Source organism: Parasteatoda tepidariorum, chromosome 8 (genome assembly GCF_982258835.1).
Source record: "Parasteatoda tepidariorum strain Cologne lab strain chromosome 8, Ptep-v5.0, whole genome shotgun sequence".
NCBI lineage: Eukaryota > Metazoa > Arthropoda > Arachnida > Araneae > Theridiidae > Parasteatoda > Parasteatoda tepidariorum.
In genome coordinates, this window is record NC_141762.1 from 75,839,678 (window position 1) to 75,859,500 (window position 19,823).

General features: G+C 30.6%; 1 protein-coding gene across 2 annotated transcripts in view; it reads left to right on the forward strand.

Annotated features, from left to right (window-relative positions):
- LOC107452238 (diuretic hormone receptor) overlaps nt 1–19,823 on the forward strand; it is a 240,918-nt gene that overhangs the window by 191,624 nt on the left and 29,471 nt on the right. For both annotated transcript variants that reach the window (XM_087169169.1, XM_087169170.1), the window contains exons 8-9: nt 2,688–2,838; nt 18,985–19,066. In XM_087169169.1, coding sequence (XP_087025295.1) covers nt 2,688–2,838; nt 18,985–19,066 — 233 coding nt within the window. The remainder of the gene's footprint in view (nt 1–2,687; nt 2,839–18,984; nt 19,067–19,823) is intronic.

A 19,823-nucleotide genomic window follows, 5' to 3' on the forward strand; every position in this document is an offset into this window, starting at 1 on the left:
TTTTGGTTTCAAATGTTTGACACGCACGGAGAAAAAAAATTCTGGTAAAGATAAAGGGATAGCACAATTAGAAGACCGTAAATTTTAAATATTTATCTCTCTGAAACTATTATCGTTATATATAAGTACATAGAATTACAGAAAAATATATAAAGTTTTAATTTTGGTTTCAAATGTTTGACACGCAATGAGAAAAAAAATTCTGGTAAAGATAAAGGGATAGCACAATTAGAAGACCATAAATTTTAAATATTTATCTTTCTGAAACTATTATCGTTATATATAAGTGCATAGAATTACAGAAAAATATATAAAGTTTTAATTTTGTTTACAAATGTCTGACACGCACGGAGAAAAAAAAATTCGGGTAAAGATAAAGGGATAGCACAATTAGAAGACCGTAAATTTTAAATATTTATCTTTCTGAAACTATTATCGTTAGTAATGTAAGTAATACATAGAATTACGGAAGAATATATAAAGTTTTAATTTCGGTTTCAAATGTTTGACACGCACGGAGAAAAAAAATTACGGTAAAATTAAAAGTACTGTATGGTAATGACCTTTGTGATAAAAAAAAATATAGTTCTGGTAATGAAGCCAAAAAATACTATGTTTAATAATATTTCCCTTCATACGGTATCGTTTTCCCCGGAAAATTCTAATTACCGCTCATTTACTAAAAAATACAAAAGTAAAATTAAACCAAATAAATGTTTTTTTTGCATGAGCTAAGATCTCTTGATAAAATTACCAAATTTTATCGCATGTTATGAACCATATTTTATTGCTAGTTTTACCAAAATCGTTACCAAAGCATTTCGGTAAAAATTACCGAGCTTTTAGGTGTTCCCATGGGACCAGAAGCATGGTAAATTTCACTACATTTTGGCAGTTTCAACCATCATTTTTATTCTCAGCATGTAAACCTTATATTGCATGACAAAAATTTAATCTGCAATCAAGTTCATTCTCTACATTTTGTAGTGCTACACTGGTTTCTAAAACTACACAAATGCCTTTTAAATTCTTCCGTTATTTGCAGTAGATTATTAAAAATGTCTAATGCATGCGGGTGAGAAATGATTTACTCTAAATCACTTGGCCAACAAGATATCCAGACATAACACCATGGTCTTTTTTATGGGTTTATGTCAAAAAGACTGTTTATAAATCAGTTGAATGCTAAAATAAGTAGGTAGTTATAATGTTCGACGCCAATTTCGAATTTTCTTGAGTGCACGACTCCGACTCATACGCAAGTAAAATTTCCATCAAATCAGGGGTAAATATTAATTATTCTTTTATTATAAATAAAATAAGTAATACGTATATAAGTAATAAGCAATGGGTGTTTCATATTATATGTTTCTATTTTTTTAGTACAATTAGAGTTTGTAAAACTTTATTTATAATTACATTTTGTACTATATCATAGGGGAAGAAATAAATTTTAAAAAATATATTTGTACAAAATACTGACAGTATTGAAAACCAATTGTAATAGAAAAACTAGATATTAAAATCTCACACACAGACTAGCAGATATATAAGCATCTTAATGACGAAACAAATTTTCTGAAAATATTTGGGAATTCATGAGTTAGAAAACTATTAAAAATTATTCATTTCCATTTTTAAAATTTATTGAATTTTTTTTTAATTAACCAACTTTACATATGCCACAAATTCATTTGCTTTTTTTTTTAAATTAATTTATCAACTTAGCTAAATTAATTTAGTTATATAATTATATGTATTTTGTACTCTCTTCTCCATTATATAAATTTACAAACATACCGCTTCCGCCGTTTGCAACAATGCATGAGCCTGCTACTAGCGCCCTTTGTCATGTAAAAGAACTAATATTCTTCTGTGGAGATGAGAAATATGGCACTGTAAACATGTTTCACCTCCATTTTTATTACTCGTATTGCTATGCATTTGTTTTTTGGGTAAATTATTCGAAATTAAAATATTTAACCTAAAATCCTAGCCGACCCCTTTCATTTAAGCCTCTTGAATCTGATCTAGCCTCCCACTATAGTTAGATTAAAAGATTTATTACTTGAAAATAGTAATTACTAATGTTTGTTTTTCAATAATTCTGCGCTCTTTTTCAAGTTTTTTTAAACATTGACTCAAAAATGTTCGAATGTGATAAATTAATTTTATTATTAGTGATAATTTAAATATTCGTCACAATATTAATTCAAGTAATAATTTTATTTACGTGATTATAATTTCAATAATTTTATTTACATGAAGTAATTTTAAGTTATAATAAGTAATAACTATTATAAGTAATAACTATAATAAGTAATAACTATAATAAGTAAATAGATAATTTAAGCTCCAAGTAATTTTAAGCTCTTTTAAGCTACTTTTTACGAAGTGCAGTAGGAGTCAAGTAAATTGTTCCAACTCCAGTTCCGACTCCTACAAAACTTTCTTCGACTCCGGTTCCACTGCCCAGCCAAAAACATAACAAGAACGGAACGCGTTTGTGCAGCACGAAGTGTGCTTGGGACCAATTTGATTACATTAAATATGTTTGTCATGTTACAAAAAATTTTATATTTTTTATTAATTTCGACTATCATTTATACACATGAATTTGAAGGCATTATAAAAATGACAATTTAATGCGTTGAAAAAGTTTCCAACTCTCATTTTCTTTTTTCTAGGTTGCTTGCTTTTTGACCATTTTTCTAACATATCTTATGGGGACCAACTTCTTCTGGATGTTTGTCGAAGGCCTATACCTCTTCATATTAGTTGTCAAAACATTCACTGTGGATAACATTAAAATTTATGTTTATGTTCTCATTGGATGGGGTAAGTGTTTCAAAATGTTCGAAAAAAATATTTTTTGTAAGAATTGATTTCTATAAAAGTTGAATAATCAATCATTTTTTCCAGTTTTCTTGATATTTTTTTGCATAAAAGTAGTATCTTGGTTGGTAGGAAGTTGGGCTCGTGTTCGTGAGAAAGCGAGTTCGAATCCCACCGGGCGAAGAATCCCAGTGTATTAAATGGTGACTAGTGTACGTTAAAACCGTCAGAGTCACAAATTCCTTCAAGTTCCCATAGTAAATCAATACCTCTGAAGTTAGATCGTTTTCTGGTTCAGGTCAAACTAATGATCTGTGGCTGAATAAATGAAATATGATTAGGTCCTTCCTGTAAAATAGACTGTGACGAGTATGTGGCTAAAATCCTATTCTTGGTCAGAGATGGCGCCACTGAAAAAACTAGAAACGCACCCTCTGTCTTCAAAATTCGCAAGCAGACTTGCTGGCAAATGCAAGTGACATAAATAATAACATAACTGTACTAACTAGTAACTAGTTGAAGTAGTAACTTGCAGAAAATTTAAAAGTGATAAGATAAAAATAAAAAATTATTTGGCCACTGTACTGCCATGCAATTGAAAAAAAACGACATAAGTGCTTCTATTTCGATTTTAAGAAAAACAATTTGACCATTTTCTTTACCAAGCTAATACTATCTGCGCAATGTACTGAGAAAAGTATAGTCAAACCTATCAGAATATGATTAAATTTACCGTGTTTCTGGCTCTATAACACTAAAAAAGTCGGTAGTTTTTACTGAATTACTTTGCTAATAATTTTGATAAAATTAACAATAAAATATAGTTTTATAATATGTAAAAAAAATTTTAAATGTGGTAAAAATAGATAATTTAACATAATGCCTCAGATCATAACATAAAAACCATTTACTCAGTTAATTGCGTGATAATAAGAACTTAAACTAGTAAGACCAGAATTTCCGGTAAACCGTTACCTTATGAACCGAACAATTACTAAATAAATGGCTTAAATACAGTATAATTTGGATCAGTTAACCAGAAGTATGATTTTTTCCATTACTATAGAGTACGGATTTTTTTATAAGAATTTTTAATCCGTGTTGAATCTTTGAAGATTATTTTTAAAAAAAATATTGCAATATGTACCTTGTGCCAAAGAAAACAGACTACCCTGAATAACTTTTTATCTAATGATCGGATCTTCACAGTTTAGAACTCTTTCTTAATGGTTCGAGGAGATGACCTTCGAACTATTAAGATTGAGTATATTAATTAATTAGTGCAATCGATATTTTGAGTTGCGAAATCAAACACAAAAACGTATTTTCTCTGAATAAGCTTAACTTTATTCAACATATTAAGATTTCTAAGTCTCAAAATATGATCCCCGTAGTGTGGTCAGGATAGCAGTCCAAAGTTTGGACCCCTTACGTTGCGGATGTTAATTTTACTTTTTGCGTGTTTCACCCTATCTCGACAATTTTTTAAGGGAATTGAAAACTTTTTGCACGCAATTATTTCAAATTATTATAATAAATTATTATAAGGAAATTTAATAAATATTTGTATATTTTCTTAATTTTTATTTAATAATAGTCGAAAAATTTTGAATAGTAAGTTACACACATTGTTACATCATTTTTTAAAGTATGTAAATAATTATGGTAAAATTCAAAACTTGAACGAAATCGGTCGAATAGGTTTTGAGAAATCAAATTTTAAAAAAGTCGTATATTTAAAATTAAATTTTTCAGGAACTATTGAATCGATTTCGTTCAAATTTTTGATTTTATCACGAAAAATTAAATACTTCAAAATGATACACAAAATTGTGTACTTATCAATTCAAAATCTTTTCAATACCATAAAAATTATAAATATTTACTGAAACTTATTATTTGCATGGAATTATCTTTGGATAAACGAATTTTATAACTGAATGAAAAAAAATTTCAATTCGCTTATTAAGTTCCTGATATGTGGCAAAATACAGAGAGAGTAAAATTTACATTAAAGAGTCCAAACTTTGAACCACTCTCCCGGCCAAACTATGGGGATCATATTTCCAAGATTGAAGCTACCCCCTATATTTTAAGGACCATAAATCCGTATTCGTCCAAAAAAAAGTATGTTTATTCAGAAAAAGTACGTTTTTTTTATTTTGTAGCATAAAATATCGTCTGCACTATTTATTTAGAATATTTGAGGTTACCCACTCGAACCAATACGAATGAGTCTTTGAACGTGAAGATCCGATCATTAGATCAAAAGTTATACAGGATAGTCCATTTTCTTGGCATACTGTACCTTATCATATAAAAATCTTTATTTTGAATTTTTTGACATTCAAGTTGATTATTCGATTGCATGGAAATATAAATAGTAATACAAAAATTATAATATCACCGTAGTACGTTAACAAGAACACATAAGAATATTTGTTGAAAACATATCATTGTTTATCCAACGGTAAATATCATGCTAAGTAACAGGATATTAAGTTGATACTGTCACGCTGATATGATCACATATTATCTGGCGTGGGACTTGTGAATCAATGTTATGGAATCCCTATGGAATACTACGAAGATATATAAATATCATGCTGTCTCTGAACAATGGCTTTCTATTATATTACGTGAGATATTGCGGGTAGGTTGAGCTGTTTTGTTGTGTCATTAATAGTTGTGAACTTAAATGTATTTTACTTTAATATTTTGAAAAATCAATATAATGTCAATTTATCATGGGTATTAGAGTATCTGACAGATTCGAAAATGTAAAATTTGAATTGCCCTCTACAAACTGAACGCTATTAATTTAAATTTGCGAAATGATATTTTTGCAAATTTAAATTTATAATAGCGCAGAACAAACTGAGCGCTATTATTAGTTTAAATTTGTAAAAATATCTAGTCACAAATATTAAAATAGCTAGAATTAATTTTAATAGTTAAAACTTGATAAGTATTTTAAAGCTGTGATAATTTGCAATTAATTGTCCCAGAGCTTGAAATATAAAATCTTTAAACACTTATAACATTAATTAATGTTTTCCCTGTAAAGATTGTGAAAAAAAAAACTGAGAAAAGAAGTATAGTCAAATTGATTTCAGAACGAAATAACAATCGACTTCAATCGTTATAATAATCGATTCGATAAAGCGAAATAATAATCGATGGTTGATTTCTAAACAAAAATAAAATGGTCCCGCAGTGGACTGATCGATAAGACACGGTTCCCAGCAGATCACCGAAGTCGAGCATCACTGTCTGCGATCAGTGTGCGGGTGGGTGACCACTTGGATCAGTCTGTGTAGGGACCGAGGGTGTGCGGTATTGGTCCTCGTTAAACTGTTCTACCGTAAAGTGCTCGACTTCGCGTGCAGGTCGATGGGCTACCGAAGCGCGGGTGCCATCCCCTCTGCAGAGGATCGAAATTGTGATTGATGGCTTGTCTTCGGATCATCCTTAGGGATGTTTCCCAGACAGTCGCCAATAGCCCATTGTGCAGCTCTAGTGCGACGTAAATTAACTACAACAACAACAAAACAAAATAATAAAATAAAAAATAATAATAAGTTGATTTTAAGAATCGTAACACTATATTCACAATATTAAAGTATTAATGTATTACATGTAGGCATGATGTTAAAGTATAAAAATATTAAATAAGCAATATTTGTAGCCTAATTATAAATAAAACAACCGCTTCTACTTTCGTCATTTAAATTACAACATTTTATTACTTTTTCTATTTTATTTCATATAATATATTAATAATTTTTATTAAAACTTTAAATAGAAATCATTTCTAAGTCCTTTAAGCATCACTTACTTATTTTAAAGGACGGTAATCAATACTTATGCCTTCTTCCTTTGATCTTACCTATGATTTATTCCTTTATTACGAGTAAGTCATTAGTCAAAATTTATTGATCAAAATAAATGTCAAAGCAGCTTTTATGCGATGACCATAAAAACTATATATTCTTTTATTAATGTTATTAAATTTTATTATAATCTAGTGATGATCATACAATTTACTTTATGAATATATCTTGATAAAGATATTATGCTTTAAGTTTATTCTAACCGTGAATTTTAGCGAACTTTTTCATCTCGAAATGAACTCTGAATTTAAAATTTGTTTGGATATATTTAGTTCATGAATTTTGGAAAGGTAATTTTTTATGATTTTATTAATTACATACAAAAGGGCCCGTCAATTTTGGTTAAAATATTGCTTACATTTAAAGTAAAACTATATTAATTTATTAAGACTTAGTTCAAATTACATATTAATTATGTTAACTACGCTTTGCTAATTTGCGTTAACTATTATTTTCCTACTTAAAAAATCATTACTGAATCTAATTTAAATAATTTGGGAGCATAAATTAGAAACTAAATAACGTGGCATTCATGTACTAATTATGACTTTATTTCAATGCGCTATATATAAATATGTATATATATATATATATATATATATATATATCTATATATATATATATATATATATATATATATATATATATATATATATATATATATATATATATATATATATATATATATATATATATATATATATATATATATATATATATATATATATATATATATATGGTGAAATTTACTTTTCATTTGTGTATTTTTTACTTAATATTTTGTTATGAGAACTATAATTGTGCAAACCAGAATTTCCGGTAAACCGTTACCATATGAACAGAAAAATTATCAGATAAATGATTTAAATACTGTATATGTTGCTTTTTATTACCAAAAGTATGTTGTTGTTTTTTTACCAAAAATGTCCAAATGTCACATGTTTTTTTACCAAAACCCATACTGTACGTTACTAGATTGTTTTTCTTCGTGTGGATGTTACTCATTCGATTACTCTCATTTCAAACTCTTTTTTATAAACTTGTTACTTGATTGGACTTAAATACTCATGCAAAAATTTTCAAGAGTGTCTATAAAGTCTATAATGCTAAATGAATCATATTAATCCTATTAGTGGCTGGGTGGTGCAGTTGGTTTGTCGTCGGCCTTCTGAGCCCAAGTCTGCGGGTTCGATCCCCGGCCCAGACGCCGGATTTTCTGGATGCAGAAAATCCTCAGCGGCCATGTAGTATGATTATGCGGCATGTAAAAGATCCCTGGAGTGCCTTATTGGTTCTTGGCATTTCCGACAAAATTAAATTCCTAGTGCACTTTAGCATCTAAATAGAGACTCGGTACTGCCATCTAGTGGTAGTCCTGAAAGAGTGGATACCACTTCTGGAGAACACACTAGGTCTGCTCAACTGGAAGAATTATTGTGCAGCTCATTGGAAATAATAATCCTATTATTAATGCTAAGTAAATCATTTCAGCTTAACATCGAAATTTTTTCATGTTGTAAGTGGTAAAGTAAACAAAGAAATACATTTATGATTAACTGGATCTGTTGCGCATAACTTAAATGTATTCGAGGTGCAATACTAAATCTGGTTCCAAACACAAAAAGCATAAATTTTTTTGATTATGTTAGGTCTAACAAAAACAGATTATTTTCCTTAAAAATTTAGTATTTTATTTCAAAGGGAATGGTATTTTAGTACATCTATCACTTCTGTATTCATATGTAAGTTTTATAGGGATATCTTTTTCAATTCAAACTTATTGGAATATATATTATTGCTGAGAAACTAGAAAAATCAAAGCAATATTTCTTTCCAGGCACATGCCTGGGAAAACCAGAAATAGTCATCTACACAGCTGATATTTTTACTGGCATCAATTACTCTTAACGAAACAATTTCGATTGTAGCTCTTAAATCCGTAGAGCAGAAATTTTCCTCGAATGGATGCAAATTTGAAAATATTTACGTTGGTTCAAGGTATTGCCAATTCAAAGGACAATACTCTACTTGTTTAAGAATTTTGATTATGGAATGCACTCTAAAAAATTTCTGTAAAAAAATAACATAAATATATAACTTTCCAACAGTTAACTTCTGTCCTCTTAAACTACAGAAATTTACTGTTAAACTTCAGAAATTTACGGTTAAACTTCAGAAATTTACGGTTAAACTACAGAAATTTACGGTTAAACTTCATAGTAATCTACTAAAATAGAAATTGTTTCTGCTAGCAAGTAAAATCTGTAACCTTTGATACTGATTTTATCTGCTGGAAACAGATTTTTTCAGTTTTGAATATGAATAAATTTAATATCAAAGCGGCAAAAATAATTGGACGCATTGAAACTGTCGCCGACCGGTTTGCATGGTGGTTAAGGTGTTGGGCCAGGTAATTCCTGTGTTTTAATCCCGCTTCGATGGAAATAAATAAAAATTCTCTGACGATTCTTTGAAGCGTGATGTCTTTCGATGTCTCAAAAATTTCAGAAAATCACCCGCAAATTAAGTAATTAGAAAATTAATCAAAATCTTAAAAATCTGTTTCATTTTGCAAACCAAAGGTCACTTTTATGCCAAATTTCTTTACCGAAGCCCTGAGGACCATACCCTGACCGGTGGAATATATCTGATACGTAACGATATTTTCTGTAGCTACAGGAAATTTTGGTCTCGGTTCGGTTTCGGTTTCTCAGTAGTATAAGAATGATTTCTGGCAACTTGACAGAATGTTTTTTACTGTGTGGGGGGTAAACTTATTTTCAAAATGGTGACACTGAAGCCTGTAAATATTTTTTTTTAAAAGGGGGCATGACGGGATAAAAAAAAGCATCTCATAATCGATATAAAATTGTTGAGATGCGTTAGTAAAAAAAACATACTTACATGAAAAAATTATCGTTTAGAAAAATGAAAAATATTAAAGTATCTTACGTAATATTTTTCAAAATATTTTCTGGAGGAAAAAAAATGGTTGAAATGCTAATTAAAAATATCTTTGGCTTATAATGCATTTCTAAGTATTTAAAAATTTATTTTTAAATTCCTCACGAAAATACGTGCTCAGTATTGATTTTAAAAAACGTTTAATTTGAAACTCGATTTTGCGAAAAAGAATTAATTACGTTATAAGGAATCTAATAACAACCTATTCACGTGAAAAGTTCCGTATGTTTTACATTCCACTTTCCTTATCCATTATGAATAAACGCATTCTACAAAAAGAAAAAAAAAGTGGTTCAAGAACTATGAAATATTTTGGAAGAATAACACACTTGTTTTCTTAAATGAAAACAAATAAAAAGTTTATTTCCTTCGCAGAAGAATTTTCAGCAACAAGTTAATAATAACTTACCTAAACTAATATTTTACCTTAACGAACTTTGTGCTTGAAATATTTACAATGCATGTAATGTTTCTTTTTACAATGTTTTTTATTTCTATTATTCGCGTGATTGCACTTTTATTTTCATAAAGAATGCGGTTTTAATGTTTGCAAATTTTGTCGTGCAGTTTTAGGAGAAGTTTGAAACTGGCTTTATTACATTTTGTAAAGCCTCGATGTTTGTTTTTGCTTTTTGTGGCGGATTGTCTTAAACATTTTCTGAAATAAAGTTAAAAATGTTTATTTTAAACATCTAATCTCTCACTGGAATAAGTTGTAAAAATACATGAAATGCCACTTACAAAAGTGAAAGTTTGTATAGTGGCACGATTTAAAGTGGGGAAATAATATCTTAAATATTTTTCTGTTTATTTCGAGGAGTTACAGGCTGGTATGAATTTCAATTTTAACTTTAAAAGCACCTATTCTCATTGATAGTTTGCTACAAGCAAAAAGCACTGTTACCTGTAATTAATTAAAGTACATGTTTTATGCATGAAATATTTTACATTTATTTCAAAAAGTTATGGTTGCCTTAGACAGTAATTTTTACCCCAAATGTGAGGCCTATTTTTACTGATGTTTTGCAGTAAGTGAAAAGCACTACTGACTTTAAAAAGCGCATAAATTAAAATACATGGTCCATATATAAAACATTTTGTCTGTTCAAAAAGTTATAGAGTGTCTTAAACTGATATTTTAACCCTAAATGTGACCCCTATTTTTAATGATGTTTTGAAGTAAAGAGCACTGTTATGTTTAAAAAGTTGCCTAAATTTTATTTTCTAACCGTCATTGAACAGCCGACCCAATTTTGGGTTCACGACAACCAATTTTCAACTCCGTAGCCTTTTAATTTTGCACCCAATCCAGAAGACAAGGGAACTCCTGGTTTAAATATTGGGAGACATTTGCCCTCGTGGAGAGGACTTTTTGAGGGAGCTAACCCGCATTTGCGTTAAATGGAGAGGGAAACACGAAAACCTGCCACGGTTAATAGTCTGATTTCAAAAGTGACTCTAACTCATGATCCGTCTACTAATGATGATAGATCACGACTGCACTGTAGTTAGTGCGAGTCGGGTGCAGAATTGGAATCAACTAGCCATCGCTAGGATTTGAACCCCGTTCACCTCATTAGAAGGCGGGCGTTCTATCCTGTAAGCTTCATAAATTAAAATACATGTTTCATAAATGATAATAGATGCGACTACATGCTTCATAAATGATAATAAATGCGACTACATGTTTCATAAATGATAATAAATGCGACTACATGCTTCATAAATGATATTAAATGCGACTACATGCTTCATAAATTATAATAAATGCGACTACATGCTTCATAAATGATAATAGATGCGACTACATGCTTCATAAATGATAATAAATGCGACTACATGTTTCATAAATGATAATAAATGCGACTACAATGCCCCGAATTATAAATTTCTGGACATTTTTATTTATTCCCAAATGTATGATTCAATTTTTTGATATTTTAATACACTGAATCACTTATTCAGTAGGGTGTTGATTTAGAAATTCACTGTTTCTGTGATTCGCTTTGATTGACGAAGAAACAGTTCATAACAGGGGAAACGCCTTGCCCCTAGAGTTGTAAGGTGACATTTCTGGGCATGGGTATCTATACAATTTCAATCCAGATGTCCTAATTCCGTGTCCTAACTCCTCATCATCAGGATTAAAATTGCATAGGAACCCATGTCCAGAATTGTTGTCATGCGTCGCTGACGGTGCTTTCTTAATGTGAACTGTTTCTTTATGTGCTTCTGAACAGGTCATAATAGGGAATACCTCTGGTAGCCTAGACTAAAGATTGAGGTAGCCTACGACGACATCCTATGGCAAGAGTTTCTGTGTTGTTTAAATCCAGATGATTTTTCCTAACTATCCATCATCAGGATTAAAATTGCATTGGAACCCATGTCCGGAAATTTCGTCATACGCCGCTAGGGACGCTTTCATGTTATGTTTCTTGGTGTGCTTCTGAACAGGTCATAATAGGGAAGTGCCTCTTGCCGCGTATGACGATGTTCGGCGGCAAGAGTTCCTATACTGTTTAAATCCTGATAATGTGCCCTAGAAGCTTATCACAACATTTTTGCAACCCCTGTTATTAATGTAACGTTTTTAAACTCGTACATTTCGACAAAAGAATAGACTAAAAATGACATTTAAAAAAACTGTAGCTTCGAAAAAGAAATCAATTGCAGATTTGAGGCCAGCAAAGTGAAAATATCCAAAATTCGTTCAAAAAATCTCAATCAAATTAAAAGCAACAAAAAAGAAAAGAAAAAAACTGTTACCCGTGGTAATTTAGAAATGTTTTTAGATTAAAAACTAACTACGGAATAAACAATCAACCTAAAACATTATTATTAAAAATCCACAAACATACTAAAATTTAAGAAATAAAATGTTTTCTCTCAAATTAAAGAAAATATCGTCGTATCCCTGAAGCAGTTTTCACAAATGTACACATTTTCAATTTCTTCTGATCAGTTTTAAGTTCCAAAAGTATCATTTATGTTTCAGTCCCTGTATGCATATTAATTATTTGAATACATTTAAAATGTCGAACTTTAATAACTTTTCTAGTAATTTCTGTTCCCATGACATTCGATCTCTGAAATCATTAGGCACATCATTAATAACTATGCATTTTTCAAAATGAGGAATTAAAATGTTAAGGAATATAATATTTAAGGTTTCTTCAATTTTATCTTCTCAATTATAAATGAAGGGATATAATGTAGTAGAATATTATTTTTAATGTTTTAATAAAATTCCAAATACATTTAGAAAACTCATGCTATTCTTATGAATAACTGTTTAGAAAATCGTTTGATTTCTTTTTATCGAAATTATTGGAAAAATATACAATTTATAAAAAATACTTTTTGCTGGATATCCTTATAATAAACAGAGACATTGTTTATTTTAAACGAGATTATTTTAGACATCTAAGATCTAGATTTCATATTTCTTCACGAAAAGTATAAAATTATTCATAATTGCATTCAAATAAGCTCTAGCCACTTTAGAGCTTAGTTCCGGATACTAGAAAATGACCTATGATTGGAAAAATCGATATGTGTAAAACAGAAAATAATGGTTTACTTTGAAGGGAAAAAAAACCCACGTGTAGTTTGTCTATGGAAAGAACACCCCTCACCACAAAATCTAAGTCTGTCGCTATCTGTCTGTTGCTATGGAAACAAGAAACAGCGCATTTCAAAGAGAAGATTATTTCTCTCCTCCGATTCCCTTTCTCCCGTCGACCAAGCCATAACCTGCATTAAATATAGTTTCAAAATTAGTTACAAAGTATGTCAATAGGTGGCGCTGTAGATTAGGAAAACTATAAAGCAATGTTCTGCTACATCTCAGACAATTCCAGTTAAAAATATTTGCACGGCTATATGTACATATTTCTCTCAAATTACATTTCCTTGTTGTTGCATATAGGGTATGCCATATTTTAAAGTTTTTTTTGTCTACATCACTGTCTGTTAACAAATCTAATTTTAAATCTAAAATTTTCTTTTGAATATTATTCACAATTTTATCTTGAATTTGAACTTTGAATTTTCTGATTGAGGAAAAGCCTTTGGTTCTGTAAGCAGAATACAGTAAACTGACAATTGATTCTACAAATTCAATCTACATTCTTCAATTGATTCTACAAATCATCCGCCATTTTTAGGATGCCTGGTATAAAAAATAAGTATTATTTTTAAAACAAATGCCACAAAATAAAAATAAAAGTAAATAATATTTTTAGCTTTTAGTTTTTCATTAATATTTTTTCGAAGCATAAAGACTTACGCAAAAACCACGATTATCACAAACCGCAGGCAGGTAATAAAATAATATCTATATTTTATTGCTCATTGAGTGTGTTAAGGATTAATTTCTTTTTCTCCATTTGCGTCCGTTTTCTCCATATTCTTCATACAATCAATCTATTTTTATAAAAATCTTATTATCACATATTTAGTTAAAAATACAAAACTGAATCGTACATTTAATGGAACAAATAGCGTTTTTGTCATGCTCTAGGGCATCATGATGAAATTTTAACACATTTACCAAATTTTATCGCATATGTAATAAAACACTATTTTATCGTTAATTTTATAAAAATCATTACCAAAGAGCTGTTTGGTCTTGCCATAGAGCTAGAAATACGGTAAATTTTACTACATTCTAGTAGTTTTGACCATACTTTTTTTCTCATATATATATATATATATATATATATATATATATATATATATATATATATATATAGGGAAAAAGTTCCTTTTTTTCTCCATTTCTTATGAAATTTTTTGTTAAATGAAACAATGTAAAATATATATTTACCCCTTAAAGACATTGGATTCTGCTTTTTTTCCTTACTATTTAACAAAACCAATCTTCCTAGCCGAAAGAGGATTGAATCATTTTGAATCATTTTCCACAAAAAGGGCACTTACCTTCAAGCTTTCACCAATATCTAGATTGAGTAAGATATTTGGCTTATTTCAGAAGCATTTCTTACATCAATATAAAGAAGAGGGACAAAAATAATGGCAAGCCTAAACGATCGAAAGAAACCACACATAGAAAGAAAAGAATTTCTTTTTGGCGAAGAACGGAAAAGGTATCGGGTCGAAATTGACAACATATGGGACAGCACCATAAGGACAAAGAATATAAGGAGTCAATTTTAAAAGTGCCTGAACTTGGTATGTCACATCCTTCTGACTGATATTGAAACTTCTGACTACCATTTTTCTGTCTGGCTGGTATTGAAAAATCAAGGATAGTAGATTCACTACAATCGTATATTGGAATTTTTTTTTTAGATGACAAAAGGGATCACGGCATCTATTCAGCCAAATGATAAATTTTGTACTGTAAATTGAACATATAAGGAATTTGAGTTTTAACCAGTTTATTATAAATCTGGAAAGAGACATTATTAATAAATGAATGAAAATAGATTTCTTTTTTTAAGATATTTTGTTCTTTTTTTTTATGTTAAAAGCAATAAAAGGATAGAAAAAATATAATCTGAGAATAATGTATGGTTACTGAAGTTTAACTTTTAATATATTCGTTATTTGACGGTAATAAGTACTACACTAAAAATATAATTAGTGGCGTGTGCACATTAACCAAAAAGATTAATACAACATACGAAAATTAACTCTCAAGCAAATAAAAACGTTGTATAACGTTGATATTGTTCAATCACCAAATGTTGGCGAGTGGCAGGAAAGCCCAGCGAAAGAGTTCGCTTTTTAATAGGTGGAGAAAGTTAAAACGCGCGAAGCATGAGCAAAATTTCATACCATTTCGATTTTTTTGTTTATTACAATTGAAAATTCTTTTAATAAGTAAGATTTCTCGTCTATTTCTTTCTATAATATACTAACAAAGTGTTTATATTCGCTATCCCTCGATTCTCCGTTTTTCTGTCTCTTTGACTTCCCCTAAATAGCAAGAATAAACTCTAGTGGTTCACTTTACTCTAACTCTGCACCCACCAGCTCGTGATAGGAGACCTATACTTGAGTCATGATAAATGCTTCTCCGATTTTCTGTCTCTTTGACTTTATAATAATAGCAAGAATAAACTCTAATGGTTCACTTTACTCATAACTCTGCACCCACCAGCTCGTGATAGGAGACCTATACTTGAGTCATGATAAATGCTTCTCCGTTTATCTGTCTCTTTGACTTTACAATAATAGCAAGAATAAACTCTAATGGTTCACTTTACTCTTAACTCTGCACCCACCAGCTCGTGATAGGAGACCTATACTTGAGTCATGATAAATGCTTCTCCGTTTATCTGTCTCTTTGACTTTATAATAATAGCAAGAATAAACTCTAATGGTTCACTTTACTCTTAACTCTGCACCCACCAGCTCGTGATAGGAGACCTATACTTGAGTCATGATAAATGCTTCTCCGTTTATCTGTCTCTTTGACTTTATAATAATAGCAAGAATAAACTCTAGTGGTTCACTTTACTCTAACTCTGCACCCACCAGCTCGTGATAGGAGACCTATACTTGAGTCATGATAAATGCTTCTCCGATTTTCTGTCTCTTTGACTTTATAATAATAGCAAGAATAAACTCTAATGGTTCACTTTACTCTTAACTCTGCACCCACCAGCTCGTGATAGGAGACCTATACTTGAGTCATGATAAATGCTTCTCCGTTTATCTGTCTCTTTGACTTTACAATAATAGCAAGAATAGCAAGAATAAACTCTAATGGTTCACTTTACTCTTAACTCTGCACCCACCAGCTCGTGATAGGAGACCTATACTTGAGTCATGATAAATGCTTCTCCGATTTTCTGTCTCTTTGACTTTATAATAATAGCAAGAATAAACTCTAATGGTTCACTTTACTCTTAACTCTGCACCCACCAGCTCGTGATAGGAGACCTATACTTGAGTCATGATAAATGCTTCTCCGTTTATCTGTCTCTTTGACTTTACAATAATAGCAAGAATAGCAAGAATAAACTCTAATGGTTCACTTTACTCTTAACTCTGCACCCACCAGCTCGTGATAGGAGACCTATACTTGAGTCATGATAAATGCTTCTCCGTTTATCTGTCTCTTTGACTTTACAATAATAGCAAGAATAGCAAGAATAAACTCTAATGGTTCACTTTACTCTTAACTCTGCACCCACCAGCTCGTGATAGGAGACCTATACTTGAGTCATGATAAATGCTTCTCCGTTTATCTGTCTCTTTGACTTTACAATAATAGCAAGAATAGCAAGAATAAACTCTAATGGTTCACTTTACTCTTAACTCTGCACCCACCAGCTCGTGATAGGAGACCTATACTTGAGTCATGATAAATGCTTCTCCGTTTATCTGTCTCTTTGACTTTACAATAATAGCAAGAATAGCAAGAATAAACTCTAATGGTTCACTTTACTCTTAACTCTGCACCCACCAGCTCGTGATAGGAGACCTATACTTGAGTCATGATAAATGCTTCTCCGTTTATCTGTCTCTTTGACTTTACAATAATAGCAAGAATAGCAAGAATAAACTCTAATGGTTCACTTTACTCTTAACTCTGCACCCACCAGCTCGTGATAGGAGACCTATACTTGAGTCATGATAAATGCTTCTCCGTTTATCTGTCTCTTTGACTTTACAATAATAGCAAGAATAGCAAGAATAAACTCTAATGGTTCACTTTACTCTTAACTCTGCACCCACTAGCTCGTGATAGGAGACCTATACTTGAGTCATGATAAATGCTAGCCAATTGTGTCTATAATTTTGCTCATATAACAAATCGAGTTTGTGTAATTTTTGTGAAAAATGAGTGCTAAATTCCTTCAACTAACACCCAAAGTTTGTATTTAAATATCTCCTTAAAGTACTACTCTCCTTATGTTTTAATATTTCTCAGTAGAGGTAAATAAAATTAATTTCATAGAATCATTTTTCGCAAAAGATGAAATACAAAATAATTCTAAATTCTCATTTTCTATAAGAAATAGACTTTTATTATCTTTCAGTGTCTGCGAAATTTAAAATTATTTAACATATTCAAGTGAAACAAAATTATAAAAATTCTTTATTGTCTTAAAAGTAGCTTGATTTACCTCAAAATCATAAGATTTAGTATTTTATTTTGTGAGAAAAAGAACTATTTCAGAAAACGATTTCATGATCGTTTTCATAACTTTTTCCAGTTTTCAATTCGCTCCTGCAAGAGACATTAGATTTATTTAAGCCACAATTCAGCAGCCAATCCGGCTCGAAACGCATGTGTGACGTCGCTTTCAGGTACCCAATTAAATCTGATCCGAAAATTGATCCAGCGTGATAATAAACCAAATCTAATAGCCGTAACATTAACACGCCAACTTGTTTATGCATAACTAGCTGGTTTCAGCTGTCTTCCTCTTCTTCTTCTCGAGTTACAAGTACCCAATTTTTAAATTATACTGTTAAATAAAATAGCGCATATCCTGACACACTTTGGACAGCAAATTATTTTTAAATTTTTAGTAAAAATTGTTCGATTTTTAGCACAATTGCATGGTTCTTATTATAATAAGAAATGTGAATGCAGTATTCACTTTAATTTCAACATTAATGAACAAAAATCTAAATTTGAAGTGATAATCATGTTCTAAAAATTGCAATTTTTACTTGCTGTAGATAAAACTGTAAACATTTATTTTAAATAATATTTTATTGTATTTTATTTCAAACCGTGCTTCGAAAGAATAGATCTTCATTCTCCGTACATAAAACTGTAAAAATTTATTTGAATCAGTAATTTTATTTTTAATTTTAAAATTTTTAATATTAATAATTAGGTACCTGCAAGTGACGTCATGCGCGGGTATTGAACCTGATTGGCTGTTTAATTGTGGTAAATGAATGCATTAAAATGATTTAGTAATTCTAATCAAATTGAAGGCAGAACAAAAAATCGTTTAATGAATTTCATGGTAGCTGCTTGGAATTTTGCTAAACCCTTTGACGGTGCTGTGCTTAAAACACACATTTCAAACTTAATACTTTTTCACATAACAAATCAGTTTTAACGTATTAAAAAATTTAAAAATCAACTAATAGCATAACTTTAGAGCACAAATAATGTAGCTAACAAAAACCGATGATAATTTTGGCATTATAAAGAGTGCTATCATTAGCACTGAAAATATCGCAGGGGTGAAATTATCAGAGGCTCAAAATTGTTTTTAAATGTTTATAAAAAATTTACTAAAAAGACATAAACTTTTGTAAATTGTATCATTATAATTCCGTTCTCTTTTAGTTTTTCCAGCTTTGATAGCAGCAACGTGGGCCATTGTAAAAGGCCACTTTGGACATACTATTGATTCACTTGCACCCCAAGGGTAAGTTTTTTCGAAATTCTTCCATTTACTTTTTTAACGAACTGCAGAATGCTTCTATTAATTCGCAGGTCTGTTATAATAACATCTGAAAGTATAATGTGAATTAAGTATCAATTTAATATGTTGCGAAGCCGCCTTCACTTGTCATCATGTACTTCTGTACTTAAATATAAAAGTTTCAGAATCTGAAACAACTTTAAAAATCCTCATGAGGAATGTTCTTCAGTTGTAACGATGGAATTTTCTTAGGAACTTCGACATCTTTTTACTTTGCTCAATTAGAATAATTTGTTTGTTTTCTGAAGTTGTGTTCCTCGTTCGAAATGTTCTTCAATTCTAACGATGGGGTATTCCTAATGACTTCAACAATCTTGTACCTTGCTCCATTATTTTATTTTATTTTATAACTGTTTTTGAACAGCCCACCCGATTCTGGGCTTACGACTACCAACGGTACAACTCAGTATCCTTGTAATTTTGATCCCAATCCTGAAGACAAGGGAGCTCCTGGATCAGTACCCCCAGAGGTATTGATTTGTTATGGGAACATAGAGGACTTTGTGATCCAAAAGATTTAACGTGCATCTGTCACTATTTACTACACGGGGATCTTCGGCGGCGGGGATGGAATCCACCAGCTCTTCGACATGGGCCCAGTGCTCTACCAGCCAGGCTATCTCTGCCTCCTTGCTCCATTAGCGAAATTCGTTTGTTTTCTGAAGTTATATTCCTCTTTTGGAATGCTCTTCAATTCTAG